Here is a 17,447-nt window from a genome sequence, read left to right on the forward strand (position 1 = left end):
ATGGAGTCAGGCTTTCGGGACCGTCATTTGCTGATGATGTGGAACGACTCAAAATAAGAAGAAATAGCTGCAAATATCCATTAGTAATCAGAACATGGGAAGTACAGAGTATGAATCTAGGAAAATTGGAAGTCGTCAGAAACTAAATGGACTGCATAAACATCGATATCCTAGGCATTAGTGAGCTGAAAAGGACTGTTATTGGAGGTTTTGAATCAGTCATATGCTCTACTATGCCCGGAATGACAATTTGAAGAGGAATGACGTCACATTCATCGTCAAAAAGAACACTTCAAGATCTATTCTGAAGTATAACACTGTCAGTGATAGGTTAATATCCGTACAGCTACAAGAAGACCAGTTAGTATGACTGTTATTCACATTTACACACCAACCACTAAGGCCAAAGATGAAGAAGCTTAAGATTTTTACCAACTTCTGTAGTCTGAAGTGGATCAAACGTGCAATCAGGATACATTGATGATTACTGGTGATTGGAATTTAAAAGTTGGAAACAAGAATGGCCTTGGTGATAGAAATGATGCTGGAGATGATATGATAGAATTTTGCAAGACCAATGACTTATTGCAAATACATTTTTTCAACGACATAAACATCAACTATATACATGGACCTCATCAGATGGAAAACACAGGAATCAAATCAGCTACATCTGTGGAAAGAGACGATGGAGAGGCTTAATACCTTAGGTCGGAACAAGACCAGGAGCCGACTGAGGAACAGACCATCAATTGCTCATATGTAGGTGCAAGTTAAAGCTGAAGAAGATTACAACAGTTCCAACAAGAGCCAAAATATGAGCTTGAGTATACCCTACCTGAATTAGACACCATCTCAAAAATAGATTTAATGCACTGAACGCTAATGACCAAAGATCAGACGAGTTGTGAGATGACATTAAGGAATCATACGTGAAGAAAACAAAAGATCATTAAAAAGACAGGAAAGGAAGAAAAGACCAAAATGGACGTCAGAAGAGACTCTGAAGGTTGCACTTGAACGTAGAGTAGCTAAATGAAAGAGAAGAAATGATGAAGTAAAAGAGCTGAACACATGGTTTGAAAGGGCAGCTCAAGAAGACAAATTAAAGTATTACACTGAAATGTGCAAAGACCTGCAGTTAGAAGACCAAAAGGGAGGAACACACTTGTCATTTATCAAGCAGAAAGAACTGAAGAAAAAATTGAAGCCTCGAGTTGCACCGTTGAAGGATTCCAGAGGGAAAATACTGAAAAATGCAGGAAGGAAGCATCAAAAGAAGATAGAAGGAATACATGGAATCACTGTACCAAAAACAATTGGTCAGCATGCAGTCATTTTAGGAGGTAGCATACGATCAAGAACTGATGGTCATGAAGGAAGAAGTCCCAGCAGCACTGAAGGCATTGGCAAAAATTAGGGTCCAGGAATTGACAGAATACCAGTTAAGATTTTTCAAGGAACCAGGTATGGCACTACAGGTGCTCACTCATCTACGCCAAGAAATTTGGAAGACAGCTACCTGGCCAACCAACTGGAAGAGATCCATATTTGTGCCTATTCCAGGGAAGGGTGATCCAACAGAATGCAGAAATTATTGAATAATATCATTAATATCGGAAACCCTGGTGGCGTAGTGGTTAAGTGCTACAGCTGCTAACCTAAAGGTCAGCAGTTCAAATCCACCAGTCGCTCCTTGGAAACCCTATGGGGCAGAATCTACTCAATGGCAACTGGTATTTTTGGGGGGGTTAGGATGGCTAAGATTAAATTAAAAAAAAAAAAAGAAGAAGAAGAATAACAAATGTTGGCAAGCATGTGGGGAAATTGGAACCCTTATACATTGCTGGTGGGAATTCAAAATGGTGTGGCTGTTGTGGAGAACAGTGTGGCCATTCTTGAAAAACATAGAACCACCCTATGACCCAGCAATTCCACTCCTAGGTATATACCAAAAGACTTGAAAGGAGAGACTTGAAATAGATGCTTGTACACCAGTGTTTATTGCAGCACCATTCACAATATCCAAAAGATGAAAGCCACCTAAATGCCTGTCAGCAGATGAATGGATAAACAAAATGTGATCCTTACATATAATAGAATACTTTTTAGCCAGTAAAAGAAATAAAGTCTTGATACATGGTACAATATGGATGGAGCTTGATGATATTATGCTGAGTGAAATAACGCAATCCCAAAGGACACATATTATATGATCTCACTTATATAAGAAGACGAAAAGCAGGTAAATGTATAGAGACCAAAATGTATTAGTGGTACTGGGGCCTGGAGGAAGGGGAAGTGGGGGATTATTGCTTGTGGAGTGCTGAATTTCAGCTTGCGTTAAGGGTAGGGTTGCACAGCCTACTGATGTCATTGCTGTCAATAAGTTGCACACCTGTAAAAAGGTACATTGGCAAAAGGTGTGCAATTGATGTATTTACATCAATGACAAAAAAATTTTAAAAGGAGTAGCTACTGAGGCTACTTTTGTACAACCAAACATCTCATGGGGTTTTGGTTCCTTGATTTGGAGGTTTAGGGTCATGGTTCCTTGGGATCCTGGTTAATTGGCTTATTAGCATGTCCATGCTTCTGTTCTACCTCCTAATGTTCCTTGCCTCTGCTCTGCCTCCTAGTTCCTTGCATAATGTCTGGGGCCATAAAAGCTTGCAGTTGGCCTTCCAAGGTACAACAGTTGGTCTCTATTCACCTGGAGCAACAGGAATGAGAGTCAGGAATAGGAGGAAGAAATGGAATGTGTGGCTCCTTGCCTCCATGAACACCTGTCTCCTTATGAGACCAGAACTGGGTGGTGCCAGGCTACCTTACTGAACACTTTGATCAAAGATTGTGTAGAAGAATCCTGATCAGAAGAGGGGAAATGCAGAACAAGATTTCATATCCTTATAGACTCCAGACTTTCTGGAGCCGTGGAGCCTGGATGAACCCCTGAAATTGTTGCCGTGAAATAATCTTTAAACTTTAAACCAGAAATATCCCCCGATGTCTTCTCAAAACCAAACAAGTAGTTTGGCTTAACTAAAAAAAAATTTTTTTTTTAATAAAGAATGTCTCCCTCCAGCATTGTGCTGTTTTAATATCTGTCTGTATGGGATCACATTAATCACAGCAATTCAGAACAGTAAATAGGAAACTTGGGGGCAGTGCGTTTATGTTAATGAGGGAGGAAGAACTTAGGAAAGGAGGGCAAGAGCGGTTGTACAATTCAAAGAATGTAATCAGTGCCACTGAAGTACTTGTAAAAAAGCCAGATGGGGGCATGCTCTGCTGTATATATTTTCAACAACAAAAATTAAGTAAATTATTTAAAAAGAAAAAAAAGTATTGGCTACTGCAGCAATTATCCTGGTTTGGGCTGTGTCAGGAGATGAAGTGATGTCACGCAGAGGGCAGGTGAACGGTGTGTTAATGTGTGAATTGTATAGATGAGTGACAGAGAATCAGGATGTACTCTTTGGCTCTGTTTAGTGTAAACTCCATTCTCTTTTGTTGAGATTAGGAGTCTGTTTGGAGTGGCTCTCATCCAGATGCATGACTCGGGCCTGGACAACTCAAGTACCTGTACAAACCCTCTCATCCATGATCTCATCACACGCAAGGTCAAGAAGAATGGCAGAGAATCCACAGTCTTACAGACTGTTTTGATGAAATGTTTCGGTTCTTTCTACCCTTCTGTGCATTTTAGAAAAGAAGAATTTGCATACCTAAGTCTCAGGAAATTTGGAAATCCCCGAGAGACTGTTAATGAACTTAGATGTATGATCTCAAGTACCAGGTTCACTCAAGAAGTGTTTGCCATGTCCCCCTTAGGTGCTGGGTTCTGGAAATATCACCAGAGAAACTTCTGTCACGTAAACAATATGACCTGCAGGATGCCAGGGATACCCAGAACCAGGGGCTGACTTGTTTTTTCCTTTTTTATTATTATGTTTTATGTGGAAGTTTACGGAGCAAATGGTTTCCCATTAGATAGTTTGTACATAAAGTATTCCATGACAATGGTTGCATTCCCCACAATGTGTCAGCACTTTTCCCATTTCCGCCCTCAGTTCTTTTCCTTTTGTCCTGATTTTCTACCCCTTTTTGCCTTCTTGTCTTTGTTTTTGGGCAAATGTTGTCCTTTTGAGCTCATATAATTCATTGTTCTAAGGAACACCTTTCTCTTGGTGTATGTATTGTTTATTTTATGAGCCTGTCTATTGTTTGGCTGAAAAGTGGTCTCTGTGAATGGCTTCAGTTCCAGGTCAGTAGTGTGTCTTAGGGCCATAGTCTCGGGGGTTCCTCCAGTCTTTTTCAGACCAATAAGAAGTCTGGTCTTTTTTTGTGCGTTTGATTTTTTTGTTCTACATTTTTCTCCCACTCTAACCAGTACCCTCTGTTGTAATCCAAGTGAGAGCAGTCAGTAGTGGTAGGTGGATACTGTCTAGTTCTTCTGGTCTCAGGGTCATATAAGCTGTGGTTCTTGTGGCCCATTAGTTCTTTGGACTAATTGATCTCTTGAGTCTGTGGTTTTCTTTACTCTCCTTTGTTCTAGATGGGAAAAGACCAATAGTTGTATCTTGGATGGCCACTCATAAGCTTTTAAGACCCCAGACGCTACTCACCAAAGTAGGATGCAGAGCATTGTCTTTATGAACTATGTTGTGCCAGTTGTGTCCCTCGAGTCTATGGTCCTTCGTCTTCGAGCCTAGGAACCACAGGGTGTTTGGTTATGTCTAAGAAGTTTTCATGACTGTGCCCCTTCTGTGCTCTGTTGTGTATATTAATGTACATACAGCAGCTACAATTACCTATGTAGAAATATCCACCCAAACCTCCTTCTGCAGGTGGGTGTGCTCCCTTACACCCTCCTACACCTCTTTAGTTTACCTATCTAACAGTGTATCCATTTGTAAATTATTGTTTGTTAATACTACCGTTGCAAGATTGTTTTGCCCTTTGTTCTTGAATTCCTCTCAGTGTCTTCCTTTGCCTTGGTCATATTGTACTGACTTCCCCCATATTGTGTATTGCCTTTCCTTTTACCAAAGGTAACACATGTCTTCTGTCTACTTAGTAATTTGCCCTCCCCCCATCCCTGGTAACCATCAAAGAATTTTTTTTCTATGTGTACAACCTTCTTTCTTTTTGTTTTTTATAATAGTGATCTCATACAGTATTTGTCCTTTTGCGATTGACTTATTTCATTCAGCATAATGTCCTCCAAACTCATCCATATTGTGAGATGTTTTGCAGATTTGTCATTATTCTTTATCATTGAGTAGTATTCCATTGTGTGCATGTACCATGGTTTATCTGTTCATCTTTTGATGGGCATCTAGGTTGTTTCCATTTTTTCCTATTGTGAATAATGCTGCAGTGAACATGGGTGTGCATGTGTCTATTCTCGTGTCACGACTCTTATCTCCTTAGGGTATATACCTAGGAGTGGGATTGCTGGATAATAAGGTATTTCTATTTCTGGCTTTTTAAGGAAGCGCCATACATTTTCCATAGTGATTATACCATTTTACATTTCTACCAGCAGTGCATAATAGTTCCAGTCTCCCCACAGCCTCCCCAACATTTGTTATTTTAGGGTTTTTTGATTAGTGCCATTCTTGCTGGGGGGCAAGATGGTGTCTCATTGTAGTTTTGATCTGCGTGTCTTTAATGGCTAGTGACTGTGAGTATCTCTTCACGTGTCTGTTAGCAGCCTGAATGTCTACCTTGGTGAAATGTCTGTTTACATCCTTTACCGATTTTTAACTGGTTTGTCTTTTTGTTGTTGAGGTGTTGAGTTTTCTATGAATTTTAGAGATTAGACCCTTGTCGGTTATGTTGTAGCCAAAAATTTTTTCCCAATCTGTAGGTTCTGTTTTTACTCTTTCGGTGAAGTCCCAGGGGCTTACTCTTGCTGGGCACTACCGATGGGTCCATTTAGTGAAAGGCTGTGGCCAGTGTTGTATGATGATGTCTTCCTTTCCTCCTCTTCTCTAGCATTCGATCCGAGCACTGGCATTGAGAGTCTTACGGGAAATCCTGAGAAACCAGCCAGCAAGATTTAAAAACTATGCCGAGCTGACGATCATGAAAACTCTGGAAGCCCACAAAGATTCTCATAAGGAGGTAAGGCAGCACTGGGCCCAGGGGTACTAAAAGACTGGATCTGGAGACCTTGTTTGATTGTGGTGAGAGATCCCTGGGAATCAGATAGCTGGCTGAAAAAAGAGTACATTTAAAGATCCCTGAAAATATCTGTCTGAGTTCAACCCGCCTCATAATACAGAGGGAAAATCTGCTCTGGAGGTTTTCCCTTGTTTCTGTTCCTTTGTTTGGAAACAAGGATCTGTCATTGCCTCTGGTACTGGCCTTGGCAGTCCAGCGTGGGAGATGGACTACTGGCTTTGGAGTCATGAACACATCAATCTATAACCAAGGCTTACTTTCTCTAGATCCCTGGACAAGTTGTTTTACCTTCTGGTCCTTGGTTTCCTCGTGTGTAAAATGGAGGTAGATAATGTCCCAGACTCTTGTGAGAATTAAATGAGATAGCTTGGTGACAGTTTCTAGCCCAGTGCTTGGCACATAGTAGGCACCTCACCCCATTTGTCGACCTCCCTCGCCTTCCCACTCTCGGCGTGCTTCTCTCAGCCAGGGGAAGGTCATGGGAGGTAGCCGCGCTGTGCCTCTTCCTCTAGCCCTGAACACGGATGTGCTAGCAGCCCACTCCTGTGGTTCCTGGGCATTGTGACCTCCATGCCCACTGTGTTCCTGTGGCCTGTGCGTGTACTGCAGACATGGACACTAAGCAGATGCTGATCCTGTGGCCTGTTGAGCCGTTCCACCTCTTGTAACTCACGAGTCCTTCACGTATCTAGAGGCCTATGGAGAGTGGGGAGGTGGATAGGGTTTCCTAAAAACAATAATTTATTGACCGTATCTTTCCAGTAAAAGGCACTGTGGAAAACAGAATCCTATGTTTAGAAAACAACATGACAAATGATGGGCTTGACCCTAAGGTGAGAGCAGAACGGTTCAGGCTCCTGGCTCACATGTGGCCCTTATGAGCATGCTAGTGGATTAAGGCCTAGTTATTAGATCAATCCTTAAATCTGTAAAAAGGATCTGACCCCCAACCCCCGCAAAAAAAGAAGAATCTGACCCAAAGTCATGCTCTCTCTCTTTGGCATTACGTGGCCGCTTGAGCTGTGATTGGTTTGACCTCCTCAAGTCCCCACCGAGACTATAGGCTCCGGGAGGGCGAGGACCCAGTCCCTTGCCGGGGCGTCTCCCGCTTACTGAGCCTAGCGCAACACAGGATGCGCAGGGGAGGGCTGTTTCCAGAACAGTGGCTTGGTTGCGTGATGATGATGATCACGTTTGAACAGAACTCTCCATTTATAAGTCACTTGTTTAAAAAGCATGAGGATCAGATGAGCCGGTATACTCACTGCCATCAAGTCGGTGCCAACTCCCGGGGCCCGTGTGTTACAGATTAGAAGTGTGCCCTATATATACTCACTGCCATCAAGTCGGTGCCAGCTCCCGGGGCCCGCATGTTACAGATTAGAAGTGCACCCTGTAGAGTCTTTTTGGCTGTAAACTTTATGGAAGTAGGTTGCCAGGCTGTTCTTCCACGGCACTGCTGATTGGGTTCAAACTGCCAGCCTTCAGGTTAGTCACGCAGAAGCCATTTGGGCCACCCAGGGCACTTTGAGCTGATACAGTGACCATAGTTATCCCCAGGTGAGGAACAAAGGTCCAGGAGGCCCAGTTCTTTGTCAGGCAGTGGCAGCGATTTCCGACAGAGCCGAGAGCCGAACCAGGGCTGTCTCTCTTTTAAAGGAGGAAAACTGGCCCGCGCTGACTTTTTTTTTTTTCTCACCAAAATATCTTCTCTCTAATGAGAACATACGATCAAAAGATGTATTAGAACTGGAGTTCTCATAGGTATGTATATGTGATAGCAGTTGTTTTCAGGGAGAAGGGCATGCTTAAAGCACGGCCTTCAGGAGATATGACACCCCCCCCACCCCGGGGCGGGGGTTGTTTCAGCACTCACTTCCAGTCGGAGGGTGTCTGTCTTTCCAGGTGAATTTCCTGATCTTACACTTTAAAACTTTGACAGTGGGCCCTAAGAAATAAAGGTTAGCAGGATTATATCATCTGTTTGCTATTAACTATATTAATTAGTAACCCTTTTTTTATTTTTATTTTTGCAAAATAAGAAATTTAAGGGAGAAAGTTCTTAGGTGGGAGGTTCCTTAAATTGCCTAGGGGACAAAAACAGAAAATACCTAATGCTTCAAATGAACTTAGCAGCAGCCAGTTAACATGGAATTCCTGTAACCTAAGGGTCTCCACGCTGCTGTCACTGATTACCTGATAAAGCAGGTGGAGAAAACATTTTGTTCTGAAACCATTGCCTTTATTGGCAGCCCTTCCCTGCTTTGCATACTTTCAAACTCACCTTGACTAGGTGCCCTTGTAGTTCTCTTTATGAAACTTCACTGTGTCACTTTGCCAGAAGCTACTGACTTGGGCACCTGTGTATTTAGGTTTCAGATTTGATGTTTGTTTTTGTTTTTCTTTAAAATTCCTCCAGTCTTTCTCTTATTTTTAACTAATTTGTCTCTGTCTCTTTTTTTAAAGGCAGATAGTGTTCAAGTTTGTGTTATGGCCCCTTTGTTGGTATATAATATTGTACAAAGTATTTCTCTAGTCATTACATTTTCTCATCGTCACATTCAACCGTTATGACTCTGAACCTTTAAATACTGTCCAACCTGAGCTGACATAGACTTTTTATCGCAAGCAAGATAGGGCATTTGGATACCAATTCAGAATTTTTATTAAAAACATTGGTGCTTATCAGCTTTAGGCACTGTTTTTACATTCCCTGTTTGAACATAAAATTCTCTCATCTAATTCTCTCTCTTCTTTTTGGTAAATCAGGTTTGCTTCAGAGTTTCTGCACCTCATCACCAAAGTTACTGTGGCTCACAGTAGTGTTAGCAGTTCACAAACAGCTCGAAGGCCTTGATGGTGAGCTGTTCATATCTTGAGCCCGCCTTCTGTTTTACAAGATAACTCCATTAATTTGAGCTCTTTTCATTTTAGAATTTGTATCCTGTTTGTTAGGGGTGGTGCAGAACCTCTCCTTAGTTGATTGAAGAGAGGATTTAACAAGAAAAGTGATACTGCAAATGAGATTCTGGGGTCAGAGTGAGGTGTGGATTTTGAAAGAGAAAACCTGATGCTTTCCAGCTCTGTTGTCAACTTCCATCATCTCTGTGTAACTCTATCAGCATGACTGTTGTGGGGTTCAAAGACACACCCTGGAATTGGGCTTTTAAAGCTGCGATGTGCTGTACAGATATTTGTACAGAAGACTGTTTTCAGACACCCATTTCTGGGGTGGATCGATCCCATTTTGGAGTGTAGACAGAAGGACCCGTTTCTTGGTTAACAATTGATAAATTAATTTTAAGTCATTTTATGTACATTTATTGCAAGAACAGTTACCCCCTAGTCATTGTATTTTTCATATAGTACCCAAAATGTTAAAGTACTCAGTAGATGTTTTATTTAAACTTGAAAGAAGCACCAGCTCTATTTCTTGAAGATATTCCATAATTGACACTTTATTTTTTAACCATTAACCAAAAAAAAAAAAAAAAACCCCAAACCAGTCCAGCTGATTCTTACTCATGGCGGCTCTATCCTTTGTAGAGTAGAACTGCTCCGTGGGGTTGTCTTGGTTGTAATCTTCACAGAAGTAGATCAGCAGATCTTCTCCCACAGCATCACTGGGGTAGGTTTGAACTGCCAATCTTTAGTTTAATAGCTGAGAACAAAGCATTTATGCCACCCCAGGGCCTGCTTGAAGCATTAGACTTACCTTTTCTGAACTTTGCCACAATAGTGAATATTCAGTTACATTTGTCTGTAAAATGTCAACATTATTTTATGTTACTCTACTGGGTCACCACACATTTCTTGAGGTGCATGAAAGTCTTAGGGTTTTAGTCTTGGAGACTCCAGCTTCAGGTTTGCTTGTTTTGGAAAGTTTGATTCTTATATAAATAGAAAACAACCATTGTTATTTCTCTAGAGGATTTATTTTTCAATTAATTCTAGTTAATTTGTATTTTGTGGCTCTCAGGAATTAAAAAAGCAACACCCAGACCAAGATTATTTTGAAAAGAAATGTTCCTGGGAGTAGGTGTGTGGCTTCTGTGTCACCCAGCCCGTTGGAGTGTCTGGTTGAGTCCTTTCACAAATATGGGATCAAGGGGAAAGCAGCGGTAAGAAGTGTATTCAGACAAAAGGGGTCTTAGCTGTCTGATGTCCTCCTTCAAATACCAAGGAAGTACTACCTGACCAAGTCTTCTTCAGACCCCTGCACTCCTAAACGGGCCTGACAAGCCTCTAGGGTCCAGGCCTCTCGGAACTGCAGCCACCTGGGGAGCAGAGCAGCCTGTTGAGCGGACCTGGAGAAATTACTTCACCTCTCTGGACCTTAGTTTTTCCTTATCTGTTAGCCGTGGGCGCAGACTAGATGCTTATCTGTCTCATCCAGTCTCTAGATAATAAAAGTCGCTATTGAGTAACAGATCTAAATTCTCAGATTCTAATTCTCCAGTTTTCCTTGAGCCCAACCTTGGGATATGGCCAGAAGCCCCATTTTCTTTGTAAGTTTTTGCTTTTTAATAAAAAGACAAAACCAAAACCTACATAGCTTCATTTAAAGGTTTATGGTTGCCAAGTCAACAGTCTGGCACTAATGGAACAAGTGGGGTGGATATTTTGTTATGGGGAGGGGGGCAGGGAGTGGGTGCCCTCGTCTTCCCAGAGCTTATGTTGAGGTTAAAGCAAAAGAGTCAAGGTATGGTTCAGAGTAAAGTGCAGGAGGAGGTTAGAGTGGACTGGAAGAGTCAAGATCAAGTGCCTGAGGGAATTAGAACCTGAGATGTGTGACAAGCAGGGGTGAGAGAATTCTAGTGTCAGGGCAGCTTGGTCAAGGGGAGAGGGCGTGACTTGGAAGATACGCCTGGGTTGAGTCCTGCTGAACCAAGACTGCAGAAGTACTTACCCTTTCTGTAAGTATTTGCCATTTCTGTGAGCCATCGTTCTCTCTATGTCAAACAGAGATACCATGTCCCACCTCATAGCATTGTTATTAAGTGCCAAGCACGATGTCCATTTCTGAATGGCAGCAGCTACCACTGCTTTGTTAGCCAGGGAAAGTGGAAAAAGTTGCTTCTTGCTGATGAACTGACCCTCCTAGGAACCAGATGTGACCCCTGCCCTTTAGCTCCTGTAGCTGCAGAACCAAAACAAACCAAACTCTTTTGCTGTCAAGTCACTTCCAACTCATAGTGACCCTATAGGACAGAGTAGAACTGCACCATAGGATTTCCAAGGAGCAGCTGGTAGATTCGAACTGCAGACCTTTTGGTTAGCAGCCAAGCTCATAACCACTGTGCCACCAAGGCCCCCTTCTGCAGAAAGGGTAACTTGTTAAGAGAAAAACAACCCCTGTGGGGAAACCAGGTGAGAGGGCTGTTGTTTCTGGTCAGACCCTGTGAGTTTGGAACGAGCCCCGGGCTCTCCTTCTGCTGTCAGCTCACTGGCTGTGCGGTGTGGACAGTGACAGGCTCTCTGGATCGCTACAGTGTTTGCACACCAGGTGGCCTTGACTCCGGTGCTGCCCGACCTACAGGGCTGGCGTTAAAGTCAGGCGAGACAAGGCAGCTGACGCAGAAAGCTGAAATCAGTGTCGTTTTCATTCTCTTTCATGGAAGAAAGTTGACTGATTTTGAATAGAATTGTTATCAAGTTTTTAAAATTTTATGCAAGGTAGGCATAACTGCATTTCTCTAAGTACATCCAAGAAGGTTATTTCAATTCCGTTGAATAAACTCTAAAATGCCAATGGGAAATACAACTTGTATCTTTGGGCTACTAATTCGGTTGAATGCATAAAAGGGTAACTGTCCATTTTTTGTGCTGAGGTTCCTGGTCCATTGTAAGCCTTAGGGTAGAAAACACTGGATTTTTAGAGATGGATAGTATTAGAGTTGGAAATACAGAAGAGGAGCCTTGTATGTCCTGCCCAAGCTCCCATCTGATGGCCTGTTAAGTAGATTGCCTACTAAGCTCCTCCTGAGAGGCCAGCCAGCGCTGCCTCTGCAGGGCCCTCCAGGACCAGAGCACACAGCCACAGCCTGGGCTCCCAGTCCTGGTCTGACCCTTCATCCCTCAGCCTTTGAAGTGGGACGGAGTAAGCTTCCCACCTAAGAGCCTTACCACACTGGAAACAGATACTGTGTTGCCCTGAATCTGCTTCTCCAGGCAAGGCTGGGGTAGCTGTCGGGTTAGAGAGCATTTCATTCAGACTCTGAACCCCCCAAAACCAATGTAAAAATTTCTTACATGTGCATTTTTACAGGAGAAAGTACACATCAAGTAGGGATAGAAGATAGGTATTTGCAATCCAATGTGATTTGCAATCAGGTTCTTGTCATTTTATTGATGAGGCAAACTGAGGCCTATAAAATAGAAGAAATTTACCTCAAGATTACTCGGCTTATAGGTGACAGAACCAGGTCCACACTCCAGATCCCAGGACTTAGAGCCTGAGCTGCCTTCTTTACCCCTTTGGTACTGAGCCTAGCTGAGTAAGGACTTGGATTCCAGGTTCGGGGCCACGATGGCACCGCACCGTAGATCTCAGAATTTATATCACTGCCAGCCTGGGACATTGGTCAATTAGCCTTTCGCTAAAAGACATCAGTTCCCCAGTATCCTAGTGGATACTGAAACTCAGGTAGTCATACTTTTGAACATCTTTCCAGTCTTTCCCAGAAAGGGGCACCAACCTTTTCCTTAGTTTCCAAATGACTGAAAAACCCATTGTCATCGAGTTGAATTCTGACACATAGTAACCTAATTTAGGAATACTCTACTGTGACGTTCTTTGATTCCAGCTACCAGTGTTTCTTGACATTTGCTTTTTATATTTTACCAAGTATTCTGATATATCTGTGATAGAACCCAAAAAACCCAGGATAGAGCCAAGTCAAACTCTGAACTTAAAAGATGCCATCCAAATTTTTAGTAGTTCTGTGCTCGAAAAGAAAATCTTTAAGCACACATTCATCAGTATTCTGACTAAGGTCCTATTTAAAAAAAAAAAGCTAACTGTAAAGATGAAGTTTTTCTTAGGTAGACAGTATTCTTTCACTAACTTTTAAAAGGAAGAATTCCTATGTTTCTACCAAGACTGTATTAAAATTAGCATAATTGGAACAATTTTGATCATTTCCAGGCCCACTATAACCCAAAAGCCTCCTCAGTCGTGCTCGCTTTCTTGAGTATTCTCTTTTCTAAAATCCTTGCCACTTCTGGCCACCTATCTATTAAGAGAGATTGTTCTCCTTTCTTTCTGTTGCCCGTGTTTACTCTTGTCTCTGTTTGCTTACAGTTGTAATCTTTGCGTCTTGTGTTACATAGAACACAGGGCCAGAACCTAAAGTTCACCCTGGTTTGGGCAGCTCGCCAAAAGCTGGGGGATGGGCATGGAAAGGGGAGTCAGGTATTCCTTCCTGCCTTGCCAGAAACTGTCTTGGGAAGCTTCATCTAATCCTGAGGAGAGGGAGGACCCCAGATGCCCATCCTGAAGTGCAGCTTCTGGCATTTTATTTTCAGAAAATCCCCTGGATTAGATACATTGGATTAAATGCTTCATGCAGGCGACAGAATTCTTGGAGTTTTATAAGAGGAGGTTCTCCTGGGGTTTGGGCTCCAGCTCACTAGATCTGAAGCAGTCCATTTTCCTAGTCCTAAATGTAAGGCAACTCCCTTTAACCTGGCACAGCCGTCAAGCACAGAAAGAGGAGCAGAGAGAAAGGAACCCTCCCTGAGGTCCCGTACGAGCCTGGCCGTGCTGCGTGGGCTCATGAATCCTCACGGTCTCCCTCAGGTGTCTGGCTTGCTCCTCTCAGCGCTGGCACATGCCACTGCAGAAGCCATGTTCCTTCCACCCACCGAGCTGCTCCCACCTCCCGGTGGGTTTTAAACATCAATTCTTCTATACCAGTGTTGTCTAGCTCGGATACACCTAAGAAATATCCAGGATTTTCTGACCCTTTCAGCTTTTTTCCCTGGTTTAAAAACTGACAAAAATAATTAAAAAAAAAAAGAATTTAAGTGATTTGCCCAAGATTTTTCAGTCAGTATTTCTGAGCTTCCTGGTGAGTATGTTGTGATACTTGTGAATAGTGATACTTAACAGCAGAGCCAGTTGTTTCAGAGCTTAGTCTCATTGCTGGGTCAGATTAGAAAAGAGGACTGTCCCCCAGTCTGTTCTTCACCCTCTGCTTAGCTGTCTGTAGTTTAGCCACCGAGGTGCATCGCCAAATGCTCAACTCGCCCAAGTGCAGTGTGGCGTAAACGGCTAAGCGAAAAAGGTTGGCGGTTCAGACCCCTTCAGTGGTGTCTCAGAAGACAGGCCTGGCAGTCTGCTTCTAAAAGACCACAGCCTTGAAAACCCTATGGAGCAGTTCTACTCTGCACACATGGGGTCATCATGATTCAGAATTAACTTGACAACAACTAACAACAACAACCATGGACTTCAAAGTGTGTGTGAGCTGGGAAAGAAGCATTTCACTGGAGATCGATCATTGCATGAGGAAGCTCTCCTAAGAGCTTCTATGCCACCCCTCTTAAAACAACTGATCATTGGGGAAATTACCCTGAATTAATGTTTCTTTTCCAAAGAAAGCCCTGGCGGCATAGTAGTTTAGAGCTACAGCTGCTAACCAAAAAGTCAGCAGTTCGAATCCACCAAGTGCTCCTTGGAAACCCTGTGGGGCAGCTTTACCTTTTCCTATAGGGTCACTATGAGTTGAAATTGACTCGACGGCAGTCGGTTTGGTTTTTTTTAATGGGTTTTCCAAAGAATTAGTATATTGCTTTCCAGCAGGTCACCTAAAATGGAATACTTGGGCTATGAACAGTTGGTTTTCCCAAGGCCCGCACTGGTCATTTGTTAACCCTCCTCTTTGTTTTTTAGGCCAGCTCCTTAGTGAGAAAATGTAAACAGAAATCAATGTGACATGCCCCAGAGAGCATTAAAAAAAAACTGACACCATAGGGTAATTAGTTCAACAAACATTTTTTATGTATCCAGTGCATACAGCAAAAGAGCCCTGGTGGCGCAGTGGTTAAGCACTCAGCTGCTAACTGAAAGGTTGGCAGTTGAACCCACCCAGCGGCTCCGAGGGAGAAAGACCTGGCAATCTTCTTTTGCAAAGATTACAGCCAAGAAAACCCTGTGGGGCAGTTCTGCTCTGTCACATGGGGTACCTGTAGATCAACAGTACCTAACAACCACCACAACGATGTATACTAGGCAGTTGTGCTGAGTGTGGAGATAGAAAGAGGGCTGAGATGGGATCTTGCTTTCAGGAACTTTTTGTCTAGTGGGAGAGACGATTTCAGCAGAGTATGTACATGCAGTGATAAAGGTGTGCATGTGACACTTCCTGGAAACCCTGGTCTTGTAGGGGTTAAGTGCTACAGCTGCTAACCAAAGGGTTGGCAGTTCAAATCCGCCAGGTGCTCCTTGGAAAACTCTATGGGGCAGTTCTACTCTGTACTATAGGGTCGCTGGGAGTTGGAATCGACTCGACGGCACTGGGTTTGGTTTTGGTTGGTGACACTTCCTGAGGCTTCTGTTTCATAAGGTAAGTCCTGAAGGAGTCTCAGATTTAGCCAGGTGAAGAACATGAGGGAAGGACATTTCAGGAAGAGCACAGGGGTGTGACTGTAGGGTGTTCCCTCTGCTTCACACAACCAATGGGAATCAGGGAGGGCAGGAAATGCCACTAGAGGGACAGAAATGAAGGGACCATGCCTCCTTGGCCTTTGTGCCATCCTGAAGGACTCGGGCATGTTCATCAGATTAGCATTCTAGAGAGATTGTTGGCAAGAAGAAAACAGTCTTGATGCTGGCACTGTTGTTGTTAGGTGCCATCATGTTGGTTCCAACTCAAAGCAATCCTGTGTACGACAGAACGAAACACTGCCCAGTCCTGGACCATCCTCATGGTCATCGTTACGCTTGAGCCCATTGCTGCAGCCACTGTATCAATCCACCTCGTTGAGGGTCTTCCTCTTTTTCACTGACCCTCTACCAAGCATTGATGTCCTCCTCCAGGGATTGGTCCCTCCTGACAACATGTCTGAAGTATGTGAGATGTAGTCTCGCCATCCTTGCTTCTAAGGAGCATTCTGGTTGCACTTCTTCCAACACAGATTTGATAGTTATTTTGGCGGTCCGTGGTATATTCAGTATTCTTCACCAACACCCCAGTTCAAAGGCATCAATTCATCTTTGGTCTTTCTTATTCATTATCCAAGTTTCACATGCATATGAGACGATTGAAAACACCATGGCTTGGGTCGGGCACACCTTAGTCTTCAAGGTGACATCTTTGCTCTTCAACACTTTAAAGAGGTCTTTTGCAGCCAGTTTGCCCAATGCAATGCATAGTTTGATTGCTCGACTGCTGTTTCTATGGGCGTTGATTGTGGATCCAAGTAAAATGAAATCCTTGACAACCTCAGTCTACTTTTTTGTTTATCATGATGGTGCTTATTGGTCTAGTTATGAGGATTTTTGTTTTTTTCATGTTGAGACGTAATCCATACTGAAGGCTATATAGTCTTTGATCTTCATCAGTAAGTGCTTCAAGTCCTCTTCACTTTCAGCAAGCAGGGTGTGTTATCTGCATAACACAGGTTGTTAATGAGTCTTCCTCTAATCCTGATGCCCCATTCTTCTTCATAGAGTCTAGCTTCTTCGATTATAACAGATTATGGGTAACACTGGGAAGATACGGGAATTCCAGAACACTTAATTGTGCTCATGAGGAACCTGTATGTAGATCAAGAGGCAGTCATTGGAACAGAACAAGGGGATGCTGCATGGCTTAAAGTCAGGGTTGTATCTTTTCACCAGACCTATTCAGTCTGTATACTGAGCACATAATGGTGCTGGCAGTAGCCCCTAGGAAAGAGCTGGTTTGCTACAGTGCTTACCATTCTCAAAACACTTGATGTGAGTGGGCCTCCATGGACACGCATGTGGACAGGGCTCCAGGTCATCCACCTGCATTTTGGCGTAACCTTACTGCCAAGCCTGATTCCTGGTGTCACTCCTGCATCAAAGCCTCACTGACAGCCATCATGTGTTTTATGTCTAGGATATGCTGAGCTTTTTGGCATGTTCTCTCTCCCAAGCCAAATAGCTGTGAAAGTAGGTATTCTTAAATCCCCATGTTAGAGTCAAAAAAAATTGAGGCTCAGACTCATTCAGTCTCTTCCCAGAGGATTGATCTGGAGTTTGCCTATCACACTGCTCTCTGAGG

At 43.1% G+C, this 17,447-nt stretch overlaps 1 protein-coding gene across 1 annotated transcript in view; it reads left to right on the forward strand.

Annotated features, from left to right (window-relative positions):
- Positions 1-17,447, forward strand: part of CLASP1 (cytoplasmic linker associated protein 1) — a 372,718-nt gene that overhangs the window by 339,151 nt on the left and 16,120 nt on the right. The window contains exon 35 of the mRNA XM_064287366.1: positions 6,004-6,132. Coding sequence (XP_064143436.1) covers positions 6,004-6,132 — 129 coding nt within the window. The remainder of the gene's footprint in view (positions 1-6,003; positions 6,133-17,447) is intronic.

Source organism: Loxodonta africana, chromosome 6 (assembly GCF_030014295.1).
Source record: "Loxodonta africana isolate mLoxAfr1 chromosome 6, mLoxAfr1.hap2, whole genome shotgun sequence".
NCBI lineage: Eukaryota > Metazoa > Chordata > Mammalia > Proboscidea > Elephantidae > Loxodonta > Loxodonta africana.